This window comes from Anolis carolinensis, chromosome 2, assembly GCF_035594765.1.
Source record: "Anolis carolinensis isolate JA03-04 chromosome 2, rAnoCar3.1.pri, whole genome shotgun sequence".
Taxonomy (NCBI): Eukaryota; Metazoa; Chordata; class Lepidosauria; order Squamata; family Dactyloidae; genus Anolis; species Anolis carolinensis.
Genome location: NC_085842.1, coordinates 63228802 through 63252485, shown reverse-complemented (window position 1 = coordinate 63252485; position 23684 = coordinate 63228802). Strand labels below are relative to the sequence as shown.

Sequence of the window (23684 nt, the reverse complement as noted above, 5' to 3'; positions counted from 1 at the left end):
TGTGAGTTTTTCAGGCTGTATGACGATGTTCCAGTAACATTCTCTCCTAACGTTTCGCCTGCATCTATGGCAGGCACCCTCAGAGGTTGTTCAGAGGTCTGTTGACCTCTGAACAACAGGGGAGGTAATGGGCTGGATGAGGAAAAACAAATTGTAATTGAATCCAGGCAAAACAGAGGTTCTTGCCATCAAAAGTCCTAAAAATGGAGGTGTGTCAACCAGTCCTGGGTGGGGTTACATGCCCTCTGAAATACTGTGTTTGCAGTTTGGGAGTACTCTTGGATCCATCTCTCCAAATGTCAGCCCAGGTAGATGCGACAATCAGGAGTGCTTGCTACCAGCTTTGGCTGATACGCTAGTTGTCCCCCTTCCTTGATTTGGAGGACCTAATGATGGTAGTGCATGTGCTGGTAACCTCAAGGCTGGACTTCTGCAATATGCATTGGATTACCTCTTGAAACAGATTACTTGAAACAGAGGTAATCCAATGCATATTGCAGAAGTCCAGCCTTGAGGTTACCAGCACATGCACTACCATCATTAGGTCCTCCAAATCAAGGAAGGGGGACAACTAGCGTATCAGCCAAAGCTGGTAGCAAGCACTCCTGATTGTCGCATCTACCTGGGCTGACATTTGGAGAGATGGATCCAAGAGTACTCCCAAACTGCAAACACAGTATTTCAGAGGGCATGTAACCCCACCCAGGACTGGTTGACACACCTCCATTTTTAGGAAACAACCCTTGTTGTTTTATCCCCTTTAGGATTGGCATATGCTTCTTCTCCAACAACTGTTACAAATGTCATTTAATAAGATTATGGGTGTTAATGATCACATGTCTGTTGGGTGAAGTACCAAGTACATTGACAGGGATTGTTGTGAGTTATCCTACCTGAGAGTGCATGGTGGAGGAGGTGTGTCACCAACCTAAAGGACAAATTAATTCTAGAAATTTCCAAATGTGTAGTTGTCCAGGTTCAGGATAATCCATTAGTGTGAGTTCACAAATGACCATATGAAGAACTACCATTACAAATAAACAACTGTCCTTCTGTTTACCCATAGATTGCAAAACTGTCAGGTCTTGGTGACATTAATGGGCAGAGGGTTAACATATATTTGGATTTCATTGTCTTCTTTGAGGAAGATAGGAAGTCAGTGTAATTGCACTTATGGTCTCCAAAGTAACATGCTTCTTACTGTTTATTGTGAGTGTGAAAGCATTGCTGACCAGCACTAAGGAAAAAGGCTCATCTCCTCTTCCAGTCAGTTTGCGTTGCAAATCTGTTCCTGGGTTGCTGTGAGTTTTTCAGGCTGTATGACGATGTTCCAGTAACATTCTCTCCTAACGTTTCGCCTGCATCTATGGCAGGCACCCTCAGAGGTTGTTCAGAGGTCTGTTGACCTCTGAACAACAGGGGAGGTAATGGGCTGGATGAGGAAAAACAAATTGTAATTGAATCCAGGCAAAACAGAGGTTCTTGCCATCAAAAGTCCTAAAAATGGAGGTGTGTCAACCAGTCCTGGGTGGGGTTACATGCCCTCTGAAATACTGTGTTTGCAGTTTGGGAGTACTCTTGGATCCATCTCTCCAAATGTCAGCCCAGGTAGATGCGACAATCAGGAGTGCTTGCTACCAGCTTTGGCTGATACGCTAGTTGTCCCCCTTCCTTGATTTGGAGGACCTAATGATGGTAGTGCATGTGCTGGTAACCTCAAGGCTGGACTTCTGCAATATGCATTGGATTACCTCTGTTTCAAGTTCAGAAACTCCAATTAGTTCAAAACATGGCAGCCAATTTGGTTACAGGACCATCTAGGAGTGTGCATATTATATGAATACTATAGTTAGTCACTCCACTGACTTACAATTAGTTTCCGGGCAAAGTAGAAAGTGTTGGTGTTGACCTTTAAAGCCATACATGGTTTGGGTCCAGGTTAGCTACAGAATCACCTTCTCGTGCACAATTCACCCTTTAGGATGCTGAGGTGCTCTGGGGGGCATTTACTCCAGCCCGCCAGAACCTGGCGAGTATCGTTTATCTGGAAATATGAAATTGGAAATACTCCAAAATCTGATATTGCCCATATGGATGGGTAAGATAGTGAACTTTTGCTTTCTGAAGGTTTAATGTACACAAATTTTGTTTCATGCACACAATTATAAAAATATTGTATAATTTTTCCAGACTATATAGTGTAGATGAAACATAAATGAATTTTATCTTTAGGCTTGAGTCCCATCTTCAAGATATCTCAATATGTGCACATATGCAAATACTAATATTTAAAAATTCCAAAAAAAACCCCCCATTAATCTGAAATCCAAAACATTTCTGATCCTAAGCATTTTGGATAAAAAAAATACATATACTATGATTTCTTAAAGGATTCTCTTTGTCACCCTGGCAAGATACTACACTCCAACATTTCATCCAAAGTTTGTTTTTGTTGTTCTAATTGAATGCACTTGGGAAGTGGGGGTGAAATACATCATACTAAGATTTTACTAGTATATGTCTTATTTAAACTTTAAAACCTCTTCTTTAGAACTTGCCTCATGCATAAAAACAATTTTCATGGTACCCACCCACATCTGCATCTTCAATCAGCATTCCAATCTACATTTCAGAGGCATGTTCTCAGTTGGAATGCTATGTATGCAGGCAGATAAGAGTCATTCCAAAACAAAATAATCAAATGGCCAAGCTGGTTAGCCTATGATTCATTGTCTCATCTTTCGGGCATGGTTAGATCTTTGTGTCCAGTTCATTTGGCAGATTTGAAGAGTTTGTGCTCTGAAACCAATTAGCAAAAGAGGTTTGTTGTTTGCTGAGACTGAAGCTACAGTGGGCACCTCTGTGTGTGGAGAGGAGTTCAAGAAAGAGCCAGATTTCTCTGCAAACTCTGTCTCTCTAGTGCCTTGTTTAATGGTGACCTCCCCACACAGTGTGTCAAGCAGTGTTGACTTTTACCAAGAGCTGCGGCTCCCCAAACGTGTGGCCCTTGTCAGTTTTGCTGCAGTGGAGGGGAAATCTAACATGCCACGGCAGCCTTTAACACTAATTTAACAATACCAAACAAACAGCCACAGCTCACCAAGCACCCCAGAGGAGCTCAATTTAGGAAAGAATGACTTGGGCTGCCGGCTGCAGCTGCCGCTTTAATGAGTTCTGATCCAGGACTTTAGCAGATGATTGCATTGAATTTAGGCGAGCAGCAAACCCCAAAGCTCAAATCAGTTTGACTGTTATATGAATTCAGAAGCGTGGCATGTGATTGCCCAAGGCCTTCATGTCGGTTAACTTGTGGAGTGGCTTGTAAGTCAAAAAGCAAGGATAGAAACAAAGTCTGTGGGCTTTGGATTCCTGATCCATGTTGACTTTGGGCAAGCCACAACCTCTTGGTGCCTCAGCTATGGGTCATTCAGCAGCAGTTTATTCTTGGAGCTTAATCAATGCAATATACTGGTATTTATAAGGCATTATCTAAAGAATGAAAAAGTAAATGTATTTTATATCTGATGTTTTTAACTGCTTTTTGAAGGAGGGCAACGAGGGGGCCATTTTGATAGGCAAATAAAATACCATGTGGGTAAAAATTGAGGTAACTACCCAATGGCTAGCTATTTGTGTGTCAAGTAACTTACCAGAAGATCCTATTAAAGACAAACAAAATAGTAAATTATTAAAAATTTAAAATTATTTACATATGACTGAAGAATTTCAAAAATTTTCTACCAACAATTTCAAAAAACCATTTGTATTTTTAAAAAACCTTGCATTTTTTATTTTGGGAAAAATTATTTGTGTGATATTTGTGCAACTTTTTTTTTGCCCAAAACAGTAAGTCTTCACAATAATAACAAATTTCTTCCCTGCCCTTCCTCACGACTCGCGGTGGGACACAAAATAGTTAAAAACACATCACCATAAAACATTCAGTAAAATATTCAGTTTTTAAATGTATTTCTTTGAAATACACATATGAAAATTCACAGAACAAAGATTAAAATGCAATAGATACAGGACGTTACCTTGAAATACATAGTTCAGAATTGACTGGATCAGCCTACTGGAAGAAATAGGTCTTAAACTGTCCCTTGAATACTGACAGCTGATTTAACTATTGAATGTTGAATTGTTAAGTAAAGCATACTGTTTCCTGTGCAAAGCATTTTTCTCACAAAAACCAATATTTCTGAAAATTTTGAAAAAGTGCTCAAATGCAAAAATCACCCTGACTTAACTTGCCCTTTTTGGTGATATCTTTGTTGATGCCAATTTTTAAAAATGTTTTAACATCCCTGCGTGAGTATTCCATGCATCTCTTTTTTAGAAAAACAGTAATAGTAATAGTAATGGTAACAATAAGAGTCCAGTCTGTGCAAAAGCAAAGTTATTCACTGATTATATCACAATGACAGAAACTATTTCTCCTGTGCCAGAGCCTGTGTATTTTCTTGAGGCATTTTCTTTGTAAGCAGTATTGGGTGGACATCAATGCATTGTCTTGATCATATTATTATATTGATCCCATTCCCACTCAGGAAAAGGACAATACAAGCTGTATCTAGAGTTCTAGGTTACATTGATAGGCTAGCTAAGGACACACTCAAAATGAGATTTTGCAGGCTCATTTATACTGTTCCCATCCATGGCTAGTTGTCATTTGTGAGGCCTCTTTTTCTTGGACTCTCTTTGGCTTAGGGTTGCCAGTGACCCAACACAGAGCTTTCTCAGCTGGATGCTATTAATCCTCTTTATCGTTGGCAGGGGTGTGCCAAGCACCCAGGGCCAGCAAACTCTGGTGTAAAATTGCCCATAATTACCTTGTTAGTGGTAATGGTGGGCCCGTACCGCATTGCTCATCTGTCATCATGCTGGTATATGTCAAGCCACACCTGTCTGTTTCATTGAAAATAATCCTAAGAAATGAAGCTTATCGTGCTCTGCTGGGGCTTCTCCCCCTTCCCAGCTGGTACTGGCAGAAACCTCTAAGCTGGGAAGCACCAGAGTTGGAATGGGAAGAGAAGATCCACATTATAAAGGTTAATTGGTGTCTCCTTTGTCAGAAAAACTTAGGAAGGGTGATTTCCCTGTGTTAATTCACATTGTGAAGGAGAAATAGTAGCCTCTACATGAATGCCCAAGCCTGAGCAAAGAGAATGGCCACAAAATGTCAGAGAGGATGCGCTATGCTAACTAGAAGGACAGTCCAGTGTAAGGATTACAAGCAAACCCATACAAAGTAGAAAGGTTCCACATTTCCATTTTGATTCCAGAGTGCTATTTGTGTGCATTACTTTTGAACTAGAAACAGTGGGTGGTTTACTGACCTGAATTGCACTTGTACATTGGAGCCACTAGCTCAAACATTTTCAGGGCTAGCTAAGCAGTTCTTGAGTGTGTTACAGTTTTCTTACAAAAAGAAGGGTGCTTGAGGTTTCTGTTTTGTGTGTTGCCATGAAAAATCCCCAGAGGTCTAAATTCTCATGTACATGGTCTAATTATCTTCTAGAATTGTTATGGGTGGGCAAGGAAAGTCTGAAATGGCACGAAATGAGGCACTAGCAAATAAGGCACTAGTTATCTTTATAAAAGGGATAATGGCAATCTGTTTTGACTGAGAAGGAATTGGCTTCCTGAATTCTCATCTTATTTTATTTTGATTCTGGATATTAATTGATTCTTAATTGAAATATGGCTAGAGACCTAAAGATCTAAATATATTGATAAATATTTAGATACTGTATTATGCAAAAGAATGTTGTAACATAAATAGGTTACCTGGCCAATGTCACCCCATTAGCCTAGTAACTGTCTGGCTTTGTCCTTTTCTAGCTGTTTCCTGAAACGGGCCCCCGTCAGGGTGGGACTCGTTTGACTATCATCGGCGAAAACCTTGGTCTGAAGTTCGAGGATGTACGCAGTGGTGTATGGGTTGGCAAAGTGATATGCATTCCCATTGAGAGCGAATATATCAGTGCTGAGCAGTGAGTATCCTACAGATGCAGGATGGCAGTTAGCACATGTAAAGAAAAAAGATATGTGAATATCACACTAAATCTACATAGACTCTATTTTCTCAGAGATGTCGCTAGAGTTGGCCCTAGACTCATCTAACTCTATCTGTTATTTGTTTATTGAGATTTTAGAGGGAGAAAATCTGAGTAATTGTATTTTATGTCCTACATCCTTCATGGTCCTACAGTGCTTCAAAGATTCCCTCCACCGTTGAAAGAGACAGCTGGGTCCAGTACATCAGCAGCTTGAACTTGGCCTAATTTCAATCTCCTTGCTTTTCCATAAAGTTCAGTGAATTGACCTTAGAATAAATTTCCTCTCATCCTAATCTACCTCACAGGCAGTGTTGGGATGATTAAGTGTGATGCCAAATGCTTGGGTGCCTCTTTGATTTCTATAGAGAGAAAAGATGGGTGAAAGGTACCTGGAAAGAAAGAAATCGTGCCACCGGATAGACCTTTCTGTTTATTTCCAGAAAATATCAAGGGATAAGGCAAACCCGATATGACATTTTTGTCAGAATTATTCTTCTGGCTTTATAGTTCACTGGTAGGAAGTAGTCAGCAGTGACACATCAGTCACTAGAGGAGCCCCAAGATAAGGAGCTTTGATTTGGAAGAATTTTACATCTCTTATAAAATGGCGAATGTGAGCAGAGAGCTTGTCAGAGAAAGAATGAACTTTTAAGTCCCACTCCCAATGTTTTGGGTGTACTTTCTGGTTTCTTAACAAAGTCATAATGGTATGTTGGGAGATACATGTCCTATCTAAAGCTGATCAATTCTGACTAGCCAGCTGGTGGGATAACTTCTTTTCTTTCTGTGTAGTCTCCTTTGTTCTTTTGTCTTAGCTGTGCAGGCTGTTCTAGTTAAAATTATGTATAAACTAACAGCGCAAGTTCAAAAAGAGGATTTAATAAGAGAAATCAATTTATGAACATTTGGGTGCCTTTCTTTTCATATGCAAATAGCAATGATATCAAAAATGCTAATCCAGAAATGTATAGGAACGTTTGTACTGTTTCATGTGTCAGCTGCGTTTGAACACATACAGCTATAGGAGTCAGAGAAGAGAGAAAATTGGGGGGGGGGGGTGTTCTTTATTATTTCTCTTTTTATTTTGGTTGAATTTTAATTGATTTCCTACTGAGTTGAGTGTTACACCACTTGTAATATTTTATATATATTGCAATTTTAATATGCCTATTGTTAAAAAAAACCAATTTGATATGTGCTGAGAAATCACTTCTTGAAGTTGTTAGATGACATTTAATTAAAACAACAACAGCCTGCCAAAGTATAGTGACAATGTTGGAAGGGAGTACTTGTCCTTACTATAAATAAGAGGACAAATACCAGCTTCGTGACTTCAGGATGCAGCCTGAAATCCTCAGGGCAGTTCTGCAAACATCAGCATATAAGTTACAAAAATATATGTTGTTCCTTCTTTAGGATTGTCTGTGAGATTGGAGAAGCCAGCCCCAGCAAAACCCAAGATGCTCCTGTAGAAGTCTGTGTTAAAGACTGCTCTCCCAGCTACAAGGCAGTTGCTCCAAAAAGCTTCACTTTTGTGGTAATCATGAGTTAATCATTTGCCTAGAGCAGGTGTGGACAAACTTCGGCCCTCCAGGTGTTTTGGACTTCAACTCCCACAATTCTTAACAGCCAGTAGGCTGACTGGGATTTCTGGAAGTTGAAGTCCAAAACACCTCGAGGGCAAAAATTTGCCCATGCCTGGCCTAGAGCATCTCTTCTTACTCTGCATTTCTCCAGTTTTGGGGGTTGTTGTGTGTTTTCCGGGCTGTATGGCCATGTTCCAGAAGTATTCTCTCCTGATGTTTCGCTCACATCTATGGCAGGCATATATATACCTCACAACCTCTGAGGATGCCTGCCATAGATGTGGACAAAACGTCAGGAGAGAATACTTCTGGAACATGGCCATACAGCCACAACAACCCTGTGATTCCGGCCATGAAAGCCTTTGACCACACATTGAACATCTCCAGTTTTTCACTTAAAGGCATTACCACGTGAGGTTCCCTGAACTGTGAATTTGTTTTGTTTGATTTTGACAGACTCCTACTTTCTCACAAGTGATTCCAGCCCGTGGTCCTCTCTCAGGGGGCACCTGGATCAGCATCAAGGGAAAGCACCTCAATGCAGGAAGTGACATCGCCGTGACCATTGGTGGCCAACAATGTACTTTTTCATGGTGAGGTTTTGGTGTGCTACAGAATAGAGAACCAGAATTAGAGAAATGCACCAAGCTTTGTGAATATTGGGAGTTTGTGTGTTGTATTGATTGTGTATGTGTGCTTTAAAATAAAGTATGACTCCTAAAGAGACAAGCAAAGACTCCAGTGTTAAGATGTGGAATGCCTTTTCAAGATTCAAAAAAAGACACATTGAATCTGCAAATTTCCTTTCTTTCTAAAAAGCACAAATCCCTGAGCCATGAAGTGGATAATTTTTAGATTAGGGATGATAATGGAGCGGCTCTTTAAATATTTTTGTGTTGTAATTACTGGTTATCAGGCTTAATCGCTGCTGTTTGCAGCAGGCACACGATGGGGAGCACTCCAGAGCTATGCCGGCTTCAACAGCTGTTTTTTTGCTTTTCTTTTTATATTAACTGATAATTTTAGCAGTACTTCCTTGAGACAGAGGGAGATAGCATATGCAGACAGTGACATTTTACTTCTAGATATAAAATATGAAAAGCTGAACAGGAACAAGGCTGAATCCTTCCCAAACAGGTCCTGTCTGCCCTTTCTCTGCATGTGAACCCAAGAGGTATAATCCATAACAAGACTCAGTTGTTTTTGAATATTAATTAGCACCCACTATAATTAAGAGATAATCTTTAGTCTATCCTGTCCTTCTTTTGAGCAGTTTTCCTTACCAACAAAATCAGCTTTGACAACCCGACATGCAATTGGTGCCCCATCCTTGCTTGTAGGAAGAGGATTTTGTTGTTCATATCAAAAAAATCTCATTGTCTATATAGGATTGGTAAAGAGAGGCAATAGCCATTGTTCTGAGTGCTGAGATTATGCTACTGTGTAGCAGCAAAAATGATGTATATTGGTTTTCCAATTTTGTGGTTCTTTCTCTGCCTCTCTCTTGCACAGGAGAAATGCTGGTGAAATTCGATGCAGGACACCTCCTGGCCAAGTTCCAGGGGAATCGCCCATTCTCATCCATATAAACCGAGCCATACTTAGCAGTCCGGATGTGATGTATTACTATACTGAAGACCCCACTATTCAGAAGATAGACCCTGAGTGGAGCATCAACAGGTAGCACTGATTAGATATGGGGGGGGGGGGGGGGGGGGAGAGAATCAGAAAGTTTGTAGTGTTGTAGTGTGAGCGGAAATCTGCATTTATTTGTTTATTTACATTGCTGGGTGTAAATCTCGTGCTCTTGAATGTTGCAAACTTTCCATTTTAAGACGACAACAGAGTACGTCAAAGACATTATAGGCTGAACTATCAGGGCAGTGGGTCTCAACTTTTGGTCCTCCAGATATTTTGGCCTTCAACTCCCAGAAGTCCCAGCCAGCTTACCAGTTGTTAGGAATTACCAAAGCTGAAGTCCAAAACATTTGGAGGATCAAAGATTGAGTACCACTGCAGGAGGTCTTTGTTTCTGGTGCAGACTTTCTCCAACGATATAAGTATAAAATAGAAAAAAACAGATAATCCGTTTTCTAGAATTAAGAGATACCCAGATTTGGTATCCTTTCAAATAAATTAGATGGAGATAGAAAATAATAACTGGAAGGAATAACACTCTTTCATCATGAAATATAATGTCAATTAATGTCATTAAGATTACCATTCAAATACCATTTATTTAGCAGAAGCCATACTGTATTCCGTGTGCCTTACTTTTGGCTAATCACACATAGGATTGAATTGCAGGGCTACATCTACACTGTAGAATTATTCCAGTTTGACACAACTTTAACTGTCATGACTCAGTCCTAATTAAATATATATTCATTCATTTAAAGCATTTTATCCCATCCTCCATCCTAAAAGCCTTCTAGATCAGGTTGTCTCCCGTGTTGCTGTGGTGGTGGCATGCGCCGGCCCTGGCCTCCTTCATTCATGGAGCTGCACCGGCATCATTTGATGGGAGCCGGCAGGCTTTGTGGGTGGCTTAAACTAAATTGGTGCATGCTGCCGATTTTAGCCCCGCGTGAAGATTCATAGCCAGAATCAGAGAATCATAGCAGGAAGTTTGATTTATCGAGGAGATGAATGGAAGACAGAAGTGTTCATTTTTAGTAGTTGTTCATTTTTACAAAGTTAGTCTTAACATTGGGTTTTCCCTAATTTGAAGATAAGAGACAACGTGTAGTTTTTACAACACTGGGATAGAAATAGTTGTCTTAATAGTTTTAGGCAGCCTACAAACCATTATAGGTTTTTCCAAACCCTTTCTTCTGCTTTCTTTCTAGCGGTGGAACATTGTTGACTGTGACAGGCACCAATTTGGCCACTATTAAGGAACCCAGGATTCGAGCCAAATACGGCAATGCTGAGGCAGAAAATGTAAGTGAGCTTTTGGCATTCTGACAAATGGACAGCTGTTTTTAAGAGAATCCAAAATCATAGAACCATATTTGGAAGAGACCTCGTGGGCCATCCAGTCCAAGCCCCTGCCAAGAAGCAGGAGAATCGCATTCAAAGCACCCCCAACAGATGGCCATTCAGCCTCTGTTTAAAAGCCTCCAAAGAAGGAGTCTCTACCATATTTTTTCAGTTGACACATACACATGTCCTACTTTCTCCTTATTGCTTTATGTGGTCCAGGATACTTATTTAATGCTACAGAAACTCCAGTAATCTGTTTAACAGAAAAATTGGGTGATTGTAGGATACTACGGACAACAGTTCCTCTCTTATATCACCTTCCGCACTCACGGGTGGGAGCATCTGTTGTACATAATCAACAAAGGATGTCATGAAAAGCTACAGAAATGAGAGGAATATTCAGCTTGACAAGGCTTATCTATGTTCTAATAAGAGCCAAATAAAATCCATCCCTTTTTCATGGGAGAAAGTCACTACATGTTATTTGGAAATTTTGCAACTGAATGAAAAGTGACATCTTTGGTTCCAGCCATGTTGTTGAATCTGCTACCACTACAGATCATTCTCCCAGGCTCTTCAAAGTGTACTCTTTAAAAAAATTCTTTAAGAAATCAGTACAGGAGAGAGGAAACTTTTGTGCTGTTGTCTTTTGCCTTGATCTATAAGTAGATTTTCATATAAAAGGGGGGCCAAGTTAAGTTTTCCATGGAGGAGAAACTCTAGTTTGCTGTCCTGGAAGGTTTAGTATGGAATAAAGTGCTTTGACTGTTTTTTGTTTGTATGTTATGCTGGAACAAACAGTTGGGAATTACTTTGTCTTCCACCCCTACCCTTTACTGCTCAGGTGTGTTTTGACCTCCTTTCCAAAATTCAATTGCTAAACAAACCAACAAACAAAAAAGATTTCCTATTTCACGGGCTGAACAACCTAATTCCCTTTCTCAAATCCCACTAATAAGTGGAAAATGGACTTATTTATTTATTATTTCCATCATTTCTATCCCGCCCTTCTCACCCGAAGGGACTAGGGGCGGCTTACAAAACTGGCAGAATTCGATGCCAATACACAACAATACAAAGGAATAAAACATAAGCAGTTAAAAACAGTTAAATAAATTAGCAATATGCAATATACAGATTTAAAAACAATACAAAATACTTGAGCCATTCATCCACAAAACCTTGTACATAAACCTTAATCCAGACCGAGTCGAAGCCAAAAAAAACCTTATTCTTTGAACACTTGCCTGGGTTGCAGACCTTCGGCTAATTGTTATGTACCTGTTTTGGAGTTCTGTTTTGTCGGGCTCATTTTCTTAAGTATAACATGAAAATAATTTTAAACAGACCCTGCAGAATTAAATAAGTTTAACTGATCACAGTCTTACACTATGCTTACAATATGGGCATTCCTGTAATTGGGGGAAGTGTAACATTTCCATCTTCATCTCTTATTTTAAAGTGATAGGAGTGGGATGATGAGCTTATGAATGACATTTGACCACACCATTGTAGTTGCTAGCATTAAACCATGAGAAAAGTGTCATGGAACTTTTAACCTGGACCCCATCTCTAAGGGCAGTTCTATACTGACACTATACTGCAATTTGAAGCTGGATCAAGGACAGGGCGTCCACAAAATGTACACTCAATGTGTGCTGTAGCATACATTGAGAAACAGCACTTTAAAAAATCACCAAAAAGTCCAGAATAAGGTAAGAAAATCTGCTGTAGCTGCTCAGGGTCCATCCCATGCAGGGGTTGAATGCAAGACTAAAAAACTTGGGGTGCTTGTCAGGACACCGCTAGCGCTGATGTACTTTTTAAAAATCCAAAATAGAGTCCCAGAGGGTGAATAAGTACTTTCCTGGGATGGAAACCACATCATTCCCATGGGGACTCTTGCTTTCCACCCCTTTGTTCTGATTTCCTGTGCTCTGCCACAATCTAGCACTGATCCTGAGTGGACATTGATACTCGCATCAGTGCATCTCAGTGCACTAGGTAAGAAAAAAATCTGGATTTCATTGCGATCCACCATTAGCAGATACTGTGCTCACTGTCTCAGCCTGGAACTGGTTCCTGGGGCAGTTGTGTAGATGAACAGGATCAGCTTAATCCACTTTCTACCTCAATTTTAGTGTCTATAGAACCACCATAAGACAATATGGCTTCACAACATCTTATTACTTTTTAGGTGATTTTGCAACATTTTGTTGAGTTATATTACTACTCAAGAACAGTAAAAGTACAAACTAATCTCACCTAGTGAGGAGCGCAATTTTAACTTCTTATTCTTGCATGTGAAAGCAAAATACGGAATTTCCATTCTTACATCGGGTTTTCCTTTCTGTTGGAAATCAGAGAGAATGTGGACTAACAGAAGCGGCTTTTTCCTTTCTAGAACTGTACTGTCCATAATGATACCACCATGGTATGCTATGCTCCCTCCATTGACAACCCAGTCCGGAGCCCCCCAGAACTTGGTGATCGCCCAGATGAGATCGGTTTTGTCATGGATAACGTCCAGGCCTTGCTGATCATCAACAAAACCAACTTTGTCTATTACCCAGATCCTGTGTTTGAGCCTCTTCCTTCTGGTATGCTAGAGCTTAAGCCAAGCTCCCCTCTCATCCTCAAGGTAATACCGCCTTCAGCATCACTTTAAAAGCAGATATGAGTCACAGGTTTTCTTCTGTGGAATGACCAGTCTCCACCCTAGTTACAGAGGGCTCTATATTAAGAACATTGTTTTTAAACGTACAGTAGAGTCTCACTTATCCAACACTCGCTTATCCAACGTTCTGGATTATCCAATGCATTTTTGTAGTCAATGTTTTCAATACATCATGATATTTTGGTGCTAAATTCGTAAATACAGTAATTACTACATAGCATTACTGCGTATTGAACTATTTTTTCTGTCCAATTTGTTGTATAACATGATGTTTTGTTGCTTAATTTGTAAAATCATAACCTAATTTGATGTTTAATAGGCTTTTCCTTAATCCCTCCTTATTATCCAACATATTCGCTTATCCAACATTCTGCCGGCCCGTTTATGTTGGATAAGTGAGACTCTACTGTATTTGTGTTTTCATGTTACAATTGCCAAAGGCAGAGAAGATAAATTTCTTTCAACAAATGCCTCCTTCATATTTAGGATTAACACCAGATGGTTCTCTTATTCAGCAAAGGATATTTTGGGGAGCTTGGGACGGTCATCTTTAGTCTATTTAGGCATAAGGAAATATTGTTACTAGAGAAGAAAACTGGATCCAGAATATTGGCTTGTTAGTTAGTAGGATGAGGCTGGGACCCTACTGGTAAATACAGAGCTGATTTCATTTCTTTTTCAAAGGGTCGGAACCTGGTTCCTCCAGCATCTGGGAATTCCCGACTAAACTACACTGTTCTAATTGGCGACACTCCTTGTGCCCTTACGGTTTCTGAGACCCAACTTCTTTGCGAGTCACCAAATCTCACAGGACAACATAAAGTGACGGTAAACTGTGTCAGGCATAGCCCTTGTTTGTGCTTCTGTTCCTTTAACAGCTTGGTACTTTGTACTTAAGATGTGTGGGGTTTTTGTGCAGAAAGAGACTCATGTAGTTCAGAAAGGTAATCTACTCTGATGCAGCAAACATAACAGGCATCTTCTGCATCAACTTTAGTGACATAACTGGTTCCTTGTTCCAGCTTTTTTCATCTTAAAGGGGAAAGAAAATTTGAGTAAATTCTCAAAGCAAAGTTCTTTAATTGTTCCCTGCCTCCACTCAACAGTTTCTGAATCTGCTAAGGAGGATTAGCTGTTCATTAGGCTGCAGTGCAGCACTTCTGACTCACTCTAGGGCTCTGTGTGGCCTTCGGTATTTGAAAAGGACCCAAACATTCCCTGCCCCAGGCGTCTCATCCATCAGGGAATGCACTTAGCATCCCATCTGTTATGATAATGTTCTTTGAATGAGACATCAAACACGCTGCCTGCTCCTTGAAGGCATCGGCAATGCACCAGCATGTGTCTGCATCCCATCTAATCTCTTCCAAGCGCCTTGGCCAGGCAACATGAGAGTTAGCCCTGTGGTGCCTGGCCATTGTCCTTCCTACACATGCATTTGTTTCCTTCTAAAGTCTGCTGCTAGCACTAAGTAGAAGATACTTGGGATGTAGCTAGTAAGACTGGAATAACTATTATAATGAACATGCAGAGTAACTGAGAGCCTCTGTTCTGTTGTTGAGCAGTGCGTGGTCCTGAACAGCAAGTGTTCCTTTCCTGTAATTCCTACTGGCATTACAGATTCTGCAAATCAGAAGATAGCAGCTGTTCACTTATCCTATGGCAAAGGGGTAGCACAGGCCACCAGCTGGAAAAGTTTAAAATTCTGGTACCATTCCCAGCAGAGGAAGCCTGTACCACAACAGATTTCAGAGTAATGGACATTGGGCAAAGTATCAGAAAGGGATTGTTCCACCTTGTTCTTTCTTCCAGTTTCTGCGACACTGTTCCTGTCCTGGGTTCACAATGTATGCTGGCTGAGGAACATCTCTAGAAGCCATTTCTCATTCAATATTTTAAACTTGTAGACCCTTTAATATTTGCCTTGCATCTACTTTGAATAATGTTTACTTTAAAAATGAAATTATTGAGAAGCATTTCAAAATGGCCCCTTGTTATTATGCTGTTTAGAGATGGTTCAGGTCACATGGCCCCATATAGATATCAGATTTTGCATTTTGAAGGATCTACATTCTTAAACAACATTATTCGGTATGCATTTTTACCAGTACGTTGGAGTCATGTTTCCTTTGATAGCTGAGATCCTAACCATCCAATGGTTTTTATGCTTGTAAGCATAAAGAAACCCAACTATCAAATTTTAAAATTGTCTGAGAATTTGATAGGAATATAAATGCTTTTTTGTGTAGTAAGGTGACCCTAGTTGCTGATGTTGCTCTTTCTTTCTTGCTTTGTCTCCCAGATCAAGGCTGGAGGGTTTGAATTCTCCCCAGGGACCCTGCAGATTTACTCAGACAACCTCTTGACCTTGCCAGCCATAATTGGTATTGGAGGGGGTGGGGGTCTTCTCTTGCTCATCATCATCATTGTCCTCATTGCATACAAACGGAAGTCCCGGGATGCTGACCGTACACTCAAACGTCTCCAACTGCAGATGGACAACTTGGAATCCCGTGTGGCCTTGGAGTGCAAGGAGGGTGAGCATACCAAAACAAAGAGCAAGAAAATGAAACAGTAGGATGAACATGAAAGTCAAGGGTTGCTGTGATGTAGTGAACCTTTTGGCTGTTTCAGTCTGTAACTCTCATCATGCCAAACCATTGACTGTGCTTAGTGAGACTGGGGAAAGTTGAAGTCTTACATCTCATGGGTCCCAGATTCTTCTCTTCTGAATTACTAAAAGATTCAAATCCCTACCCAGGCCTGTCCCCCATAAGCTCTACTCAAGCACATTCACTGGAGGATGTTGGCTCAGTCATTTCCTCTTAATCTAATTTAGCTCACAGGATTGTTGGTGAGGATAAATATATACATGTATTCATTAAATGCACATAGAACCTTTTTTCTTGGTGTTTGCAACTGTTTAAAAAGACTAATAATAAAATAATCCTTTAAATTTTAAAAGGTGAAAGAATCTTACAGATTACCACAAGGTCAGAGTAGGAAGATGGGAGTAACAATTACCTCATATACTCAAGTATAAGCAGAGTTTTTCAGCCCTTTCTTAGGGCTGAAAAAGCCCCTTTCAGCTTATACTCGAGTGAGGGTTCTGGTATATTCAGATTGGCTTATACTTGAGTAAATAGGTAATCAGAGTTAGGCAGTTTCATCTTAACTTACAGTTTTATGTAAATACGCAAAAATATTTAACTTACTGATGCTTCAACTAATGTAATTTTATTGGTATCTATTTTTATTTTTGAAATTTACCAGTAGCTGCTGCATTTCCCACCCTCGTCTTATACTTGAATCAATAAGTTTTCCCAGTTTTTGTGTTAAAATTAGGTGCTTCAGCTTGTATTCAGGTCAGCTTATACTCAAGTATATACGGTAATTAAAATAGTGCTGGATTCTAACTATGGCTTATTTCACCATTGTTAATGGCTTCTATTTTCCCTATCACTGGGGTGAATTGATCAGCTGCCTCTGGCAGCAGAAGCTGAAAGGGACAGACCAGTGGCAAAGCATTAAAGACCATAGCAGTGCTTCACTGTCTGTCCTGAACCCTAGAAGTGTTCCACTGCCCTCAAGTGCTGTACAGAATGTTGTCATGTCACCAGGGTTAAAACAGAGAAACAGCCAGTCCAGCCAGCAATTGTTATGTCTAATGGAGGAGCTGTGATTTCTTATCTTTAACCTAAGACAACAAAATGTCTTGCATTCACCCTCAATGGGCAGTAATTTCTATGTTAAACAGAGGCTGGAGGGCTGTCAGGTATGCTTTGATTGCATTCTTGAATGACAGGATATTGGGATGCATGGCCTTAGTGCTTTTTCCAGTTGTATGATTCTGTAATCCCTGGACTGTATAATTCGGTATCTTTGAGCAGTAGAGCTAAGGTTTGGCAACTTCTGATGAATAATTTTGCAGCTTTCCTATTCTCTAGAAAGAGATATGAGTCAGGGGAGTTAGTTCCACCTTCAAATTACTTAAGCTTTAGATTTAAAATACCAAAACAAGGTTTATACTGCAACCCCAACTGTCCATTCCTTTTTCTAGCACTTGGTTGTGCTTGCAATTCTGGGTTCTTCTTTCTGTAAACTCACTTCCCTCTTTCGTGGGCTCTCCTTCGGAAGGCGACTGGGGTCGGGCGAAGCAATTCTAGTGATGGTGGAGATAACTTAGTAAGGTTTTAAACAGAAAAGTTTTAAAGTGAAGGAGAAGCCTGCCTGTCTGCCTGCAAAAGGCTGTGGGTCTCTCATTATGTGACAGACAGATGCTGAGAAATTGGACAGAATGCTGCCTCTGATCCTGCTGATAAAACCTAATTGCCCATTATCGCCACAAGCCAGTGCCTAGGGCTGTGACCCTGCCAACTCCAACTTGGCCCAGAGGCTGCGACAGAAGCGGGCACCTAAAATGAGATAATAAAAAAGAGGGAAGTGGGAAAAAATAGCCCGATAGAAAAAAATAGTGACAGAGAAAGAGGGAGGGAGTACGTGGAAAAGATTTTTGCCTTGTCTTCCACAGCTGGCAGATAAAAGGATCTGCTTTTAATTAAAAGCCGCAATATCTTCTCTGCCTTTTCTCTTTTCTAGTCCCACTAGTTACAGATAAGATAGTGTGCCTTTCAAGCTGACGGTTTGTTTTTTCTCATCAAACTGATCAGCCTACAGCCCTCTGCGGCTTCTAGCTTCCTTTTAAAGTGCCATTAATTTGATTCCCTCCCCACTCCCCCCCACATGTACCGCAGTAGAACATGTACACAAACAATCTGCTTTCCCTTTTAGATGCAATTAAAGGTATAGGATGGCATTTTTCTCTATCATTTCTTCTTTCCAGTCCAGTCAAAAACTAGATAACCAAATGACTGTTCCAGCTACAAGATAGAAAATCAGCATGCAGTGAGGAGATTTGTGTGGCTTCGATCTGTTTCCTCTTCCCTAGTGCTCTCAAAAAAAATTATGCCGATGTTTTGTCATTCTCCCTGCCTTTCTATATTCACAGCCTGAAAGATAATTCTGTGCCAAAGTACTAGCCTTCGGGCCTCACACCTGCCTGCCATTTATTCTTTGGTGTCAGGAGATTGAACTGAATGACATTGGAGAGATCTCTTCTAGTTTGGCTTCTGCAGTTCCTTTAAGTTTTCTAAGATCTCTGTTATGCTATATCTGTGTAGCTCCAAAGAATCCATTATAATATATATCCCTGGACTACACTGTGATAAAAACACAGCAAAGATACTACCTTGTACCTTTTGCATCATGATTTAGCAAGCACTGTGATTTAATATGGATCTAATTTGTACTGATGGCACAATAAAGCTGAATAGCCTTTAAGATGCCCAAGGGTCTACCATTAGATTTCATCCTGCAGGTTATAATTAGGGCAAGTTGGGAACTATTCTGTCAGTGTTTCTTGCTTATATCCGCTATTTCATTTCCAGCATTCGCTGAGCTGCAGACTGACATCCATGAACTGACCAATGACTTGGACGGGGCTGGTATTCCCTTCTTGGATTATCGCACCTACGCCATGAGAGTCCTTTTCCCTGGAATAGAAGACCATCCAGTTCTGAAGGAAATGGAGGTGTGGTATTTGTGTATGTGTGTCTGCTTGGGTAATGCTTCACTTTGGTCTACATTACTTTCCTAAGCTTTGCAAGTAAGAGAGCCTTATCTGTTATTCTTACATAGTAGCCCCTACCCACCTCATCCTGTCTCAGGGACTCTTCTGCTAAAGCATCGTTAGGATAGACTAATATAGGTTTGTTTCACTGCCCCACTGTCATAATTTGCTGCCAACTGAGGATACCACTTTTAATATTCTATTGCTTGTGCAAACCGTATAGACTGGTTGGTAATACTGGTATGCCATTCATAACTCTCTCTGTTGACATACAGAACATCTAGGCATTTGATGGGAACCCACTCAAACTGTGTAATAGGACAATCTGGCATAGTTTTGTGAATGCTGGCACACAGAAACCTTTTGGGGCAGATTTCTGGACAGCTGAAAGATAATAATGTGAAACACATGATATTGTTTGAGAAACGCATTAGTAAGAGGGTATGAGTGATGAGTGCCCCAGGACCAAAATATATCTTTGATTATTCGAACTGAAAGCAAAGGTTACAGGTTTTTCCAAGTTGTTTTTATTTCTTGTGGTAAGGTCAGGCTAAGGAGGGATATGCAGATTTTTTAATACATTCTCAGAATAACTCAGTAGTTGCCAGGTAAATTGTTTGCAAGTTAAGTAATACTTTTATGAAACTGGAGCAACAGGTGCCAGCACTTTAAAAGTAGAATTGAACTTGGGAATCACTGCTTTCAGCAAGTTAGTGGCTTTAGAAAGACCAGCTTCAACAATCATTATTGAATTATGAACTAGATTTTTCCTGCTCTTGCTGCCATCCTAATGTGCCTGTTAAATTCCAGAGCAACAGTATGTCCTGCTTATTATTGCCTTAGTTGCTATATGAATGGCAAGAGGCATTTGTCTGTACTTGGTCGTTTCAGTTCTTGAAAGATATTGCATGATAGGAACTAGAGAATGTAGACATACATCTTTGAAATGGTGGTTAGAGTTTAGGTTAAAAGGGGCCAGAGCCAGACAGAGAAGTAGATACTGGGTACGAATAAAAGCAGGAAGTGATTCTCAGAACAGTAGCTCAGAACAGAAAGGAATTTAACAAAAAGTAGCAGAATGTGCATGGGTTGACTTGGTAGACCCGATAGCATTGCTGAGATTTGGCATAAATAGAATAGAATAGAACTTTAAAACAGGCCAGGAAAACTATTTGGTACAGTACTGTCTTGTGTTGCAGTGCTGCTCAAAGTGGCAGTATGTGCCATTGTGGCAGGTGAGTCCCCAAGAAAGAAAAACAGAATTGTAACCTAAATGATAACAGTCTCTGGTGCATTAGAAAAAACATACTGGTTCCTACATCAAGTTGCCTGAGAAGCACTGCTGTACAGTACTATAGTTGTATTGGGCCTGTGAAGACTATTTTGATTTCACCACTTCTGTTTCTGTATCATAGATCTTACTTTTGCTTCCATAAATTCCTTGGCGAAGTCATCCTTGACACTGTTGTTTCCGTAATTTCCTTGGCAAAATCAACCTATGCTAGTCTTTTACCCTTATAGTCATAGAAACACTCAGTGTTTTACCTGATGATTTTTGATAACCTTGTGAAAAAGGCTTGCTTGGTAAAACAGTAGATTACTCAGCTACTTCTGGAACAGGCCATACAGCCCGGAAAACACACAACAACTTTGTGAGAAAGGCTTTCTTGGTAAGCTATAGATTACTCGGCTACTTCTGATACTCAGGTCCTTTGTCTTATGGCCCCATTGGCAGGTCCAGCTTTTTTTTGTTTTATCAGAACATGTATTTCTCTATCAGAATTATCACACTAAACAATTTCTCAGGCTGTAAGAAAGTTCCTCTAAGAATTCGTAATTGGTTAATATGTCCATGTGCTTCACCTCTCAGCATGTGAGATGTTTTCCTTGATACATGGATATATGCTCCAGAGAAGACCTCTTTTGTGAGTGTAATTGTTAGCTTTAGATCTGGAACATGGCATCCAATAGCATCCATCCATCTAAATACAAAATGCATTAAAGGTCATTGCTGGTTTACATACAAGGATGACCCACCAAATGTTGTTGGTCTACAACTCCCATCAACATTATCGGGAACTACCATTTGTGAGGGGTTATAGACAATGCAATCCAATAATATCTGAAAGGCCACAAGTTGCCAACTGGTCAAGTTTCTTATAACACTAGAACTGAGACCATTTAATAAGGGCAATTGGCAGGAGGATCAAGATGAATGAAAGTAAGTATTTTCTTTCAAAATGCATAATTGAACCATAGGATTTGCTACTATAAAATATAGGCCATCAACTTGTACTACTTTGAAAGAGGAATCGACACATTAATGAAGAATGAGGCTATCAAAGGCTGCAAGTAGTCCTGATAACTCTCCTATTTTCCAGGATCAGACGCAATATTGTTGCTTGAAGCAATTGAAAAAGCAGGCTATTGACCACCTCTCCAGTTTGTGGGCTTCTAATAGGCATCTGGTTGGCTGTTGGGAGAAGTGGGATACTGGATTAAATAGGTCCTGGTCTGATCGGAAAAGAATCTTCTTACATTCTTAATGAAAAGACCAACATGCCAGCATGGAATAATGGACTCATTTACCATATGAGCTTTGAGTCGGCACTGTGTGGTTATTGTACTCAGTGACATTAATATCAATGTTTATACTAATATCGTTGCTACTGTCATTTTCTGCAGCGCTTGGTTTATTCAATTGGTTTTGTTTGATGCATGACCAGCCACTCATTTCCAAATGACTTGTTTGACATCATCAGAGTCCCTAGCTCCCTGTTTCCCCAATGTGGTCTAATCTTTCCCTTCCCCACAGGCCAGCCCTCTCTCTCTTTGTCAGCCCTTACAATATTCGCTTAATTTAGTACAAGCAATTGTGCAAAAATTGGCTTCACATTTTCTGTGCAGCAAGGTTGTTTTTGATTGGGGAAGTGAGGAGTGCTCTTATCTTCTCTTCATTGCTGACCTTGCAGAGTAATTAATGTTGACGTGGGCTTCAGAATATATTTAGGAGACCTAATCGACTTCAGAACATGATGCGGTTATTTATTGCAGAGAATCAAATGCTTATCAATGAAAGCACAAAGGCTATGGCTGTAGTTTTCATTGTTCAGAAGATTGGAGATATGTGCATTGCATTACCAATGCACTGATTAATAACAAAAAGACTTTCCTTTTGACCATCCGCTTTATCCAACATGTCTTTTAAAGCTGTTCACCAGTGCAGAGTACCAGTACTGGTGGGGTCCATTAGCTCTCTAGGTTTGGAAAGGTGGTCCTAGGATTAACCAGTTAAATTTAGTTTAACAGGATTTATCTCTTCTGTACTAGATTTCTTAATAAATTATCAGCTCCTTGTTCTGTTCTAGATTGGGAACAGATTTCCATATATTATATTTCTTTGATTGTAAGATGCCCTCTTAATTTCAGTACTACCACCAAGAAAAAACACATAAAACACACGCCATTTTTAGAGTTTTTATATAGGGAAAATAGTACATCTTAGAATGGAAGAAATAGTATATTTTCATCCCTCACCTGTCTTGCCTACTCAGAATAGATTGTGTATTAATATAATTTAACCCCCATTTTTTCCACATCGTTCACATTACCTGTATTTAAAGGAGCATTCCCATAAGGAGACATTAGTCCATTACCTGTTGTTTGTTGTTTTAAAACCATGGATTTCCCAGTATATGGATTTGAGCCATCTTTCTGTTCTTTAAAACAGTAAGGGAAGTTCTTCCATTTTACTACAGCTCATGCTGCACAGAATTTCAGATGCAATGTGACATACGTGATGTGTATCCTTAATTCCCTTGGTTTCTGCTGAGAAAAGAGGTTACAGCCCTTCTAGCTTAGAGTCACCTGAAATGTACAAGAGTGTCTGCAGATTGTTCTCAGGATTGTTATCTGTCTCAGTTCCGTAGCATATAGTTCTTCTTCTGCTACTACTTGACCTCTTGTCAAAAATACTAATCCAGTTAAAATCCAGCCATTGTCTTAAGAAAAAAGCATCTATGTGGGAATGGTTTTGGGAGAAATAAGTATGTTTATATGTTTTATTGATGCGGATAATTTCATGACAGAGCATTTTTTCTTTGTCTAACTTGGGATTTGCAGAAGAATCCAGACTGTGTTAACTGAAGTGATAGCAGTGGATTCAAACTAGGTTCAACCCTAGAACACCTAAAATCATAGAATCATAGAATCATAGAATCATAGAATAGTAGAGTTGGAAGAGACCTCATGGGCCATCCAGTCCAACCCCCTGCCAAGAAGCAGGAAATCGCATTCAAAGCACCCCCGACAGATGGCCATCCAGCCTCTGGCCAAAAGCCTCCAAGGGAGGAGCCTCCACCACAGCCCGGGGGAGAGAGTTCCACTGTCGAACAGCTCTCACAGTGAGGAAGTTCTTCCTGATGTTCAGGTGGAATCTCCTTTCCTGTAGTTTGAAGCCATTGTTCCGTGTCCTAGTCTGCAGGGCAGCAGAAAACAAGCTTGCTCCCTCCTCCCTATGACTTCCCTTCACGTATTTGTACATGGCTATCATGTCTCCTCTCAGCCTTCTCTTCTGCAGGCTAAACATGCCCAGCTCTTTAAGCCGCTCCTCATAGGGCTTGTTCTCCAGACCCTTAATCATTTTAGTCGCCCTCCTCTGGACGCTTTCCAGCTTGTCAACATCTCCCTTCAACTGTGGTGCCCAGAATTGGACGCAGTATTCCAGGTGTGGTCTGACCAAGGCA

General features: G+C 40.3%; 1 protein-coding gene across 6 annotated transcripts in view; it reads left to right on the top strand.

The window, feature by feature from the left end:
- plxna1 (plexin A1) overlaps window positions 1-23684 on the top strand; it is a 389627-nt gene that overhangs the window by 300853 nt on the left and 65090 nt on the right. For all 6 annotated transcript variants that reach the window (XM_062969812.1, XM_062969808.1, XM_062969807.1 and 3 more), the window contains exons 13-21: window positions 5845-5996; window positions 7479-7599; window positions 8105-8241; window positions 9161-9328; window positions 10498-10591; window positions 13038-13274; window positions 13995-14138; window positions 15613-15847; window positions 18758-18900. In XM_062969812.1, the coding sequence (XP_062825882.1) occupies window positions 5845-5996; window positions 7479-7599; window positions 8105-8241; window positions 9161-9328; window positions 10498-10591; window positions 13038-13274; window positions 13995-14138; window positions 15613-15847; window positions 18758-18900 (1431 nt within the window). The remainder of the gene's footprint in view (window positions 1-5844; window positions 5997-7478; window positions 7600-8104; window positions 8242-9160; window positions 9329-10497; window positions 10592-13037; window positions 13275-13994; window positions 14139-15612; window positions 15848-18757; window positions 18901-23684) is intronic.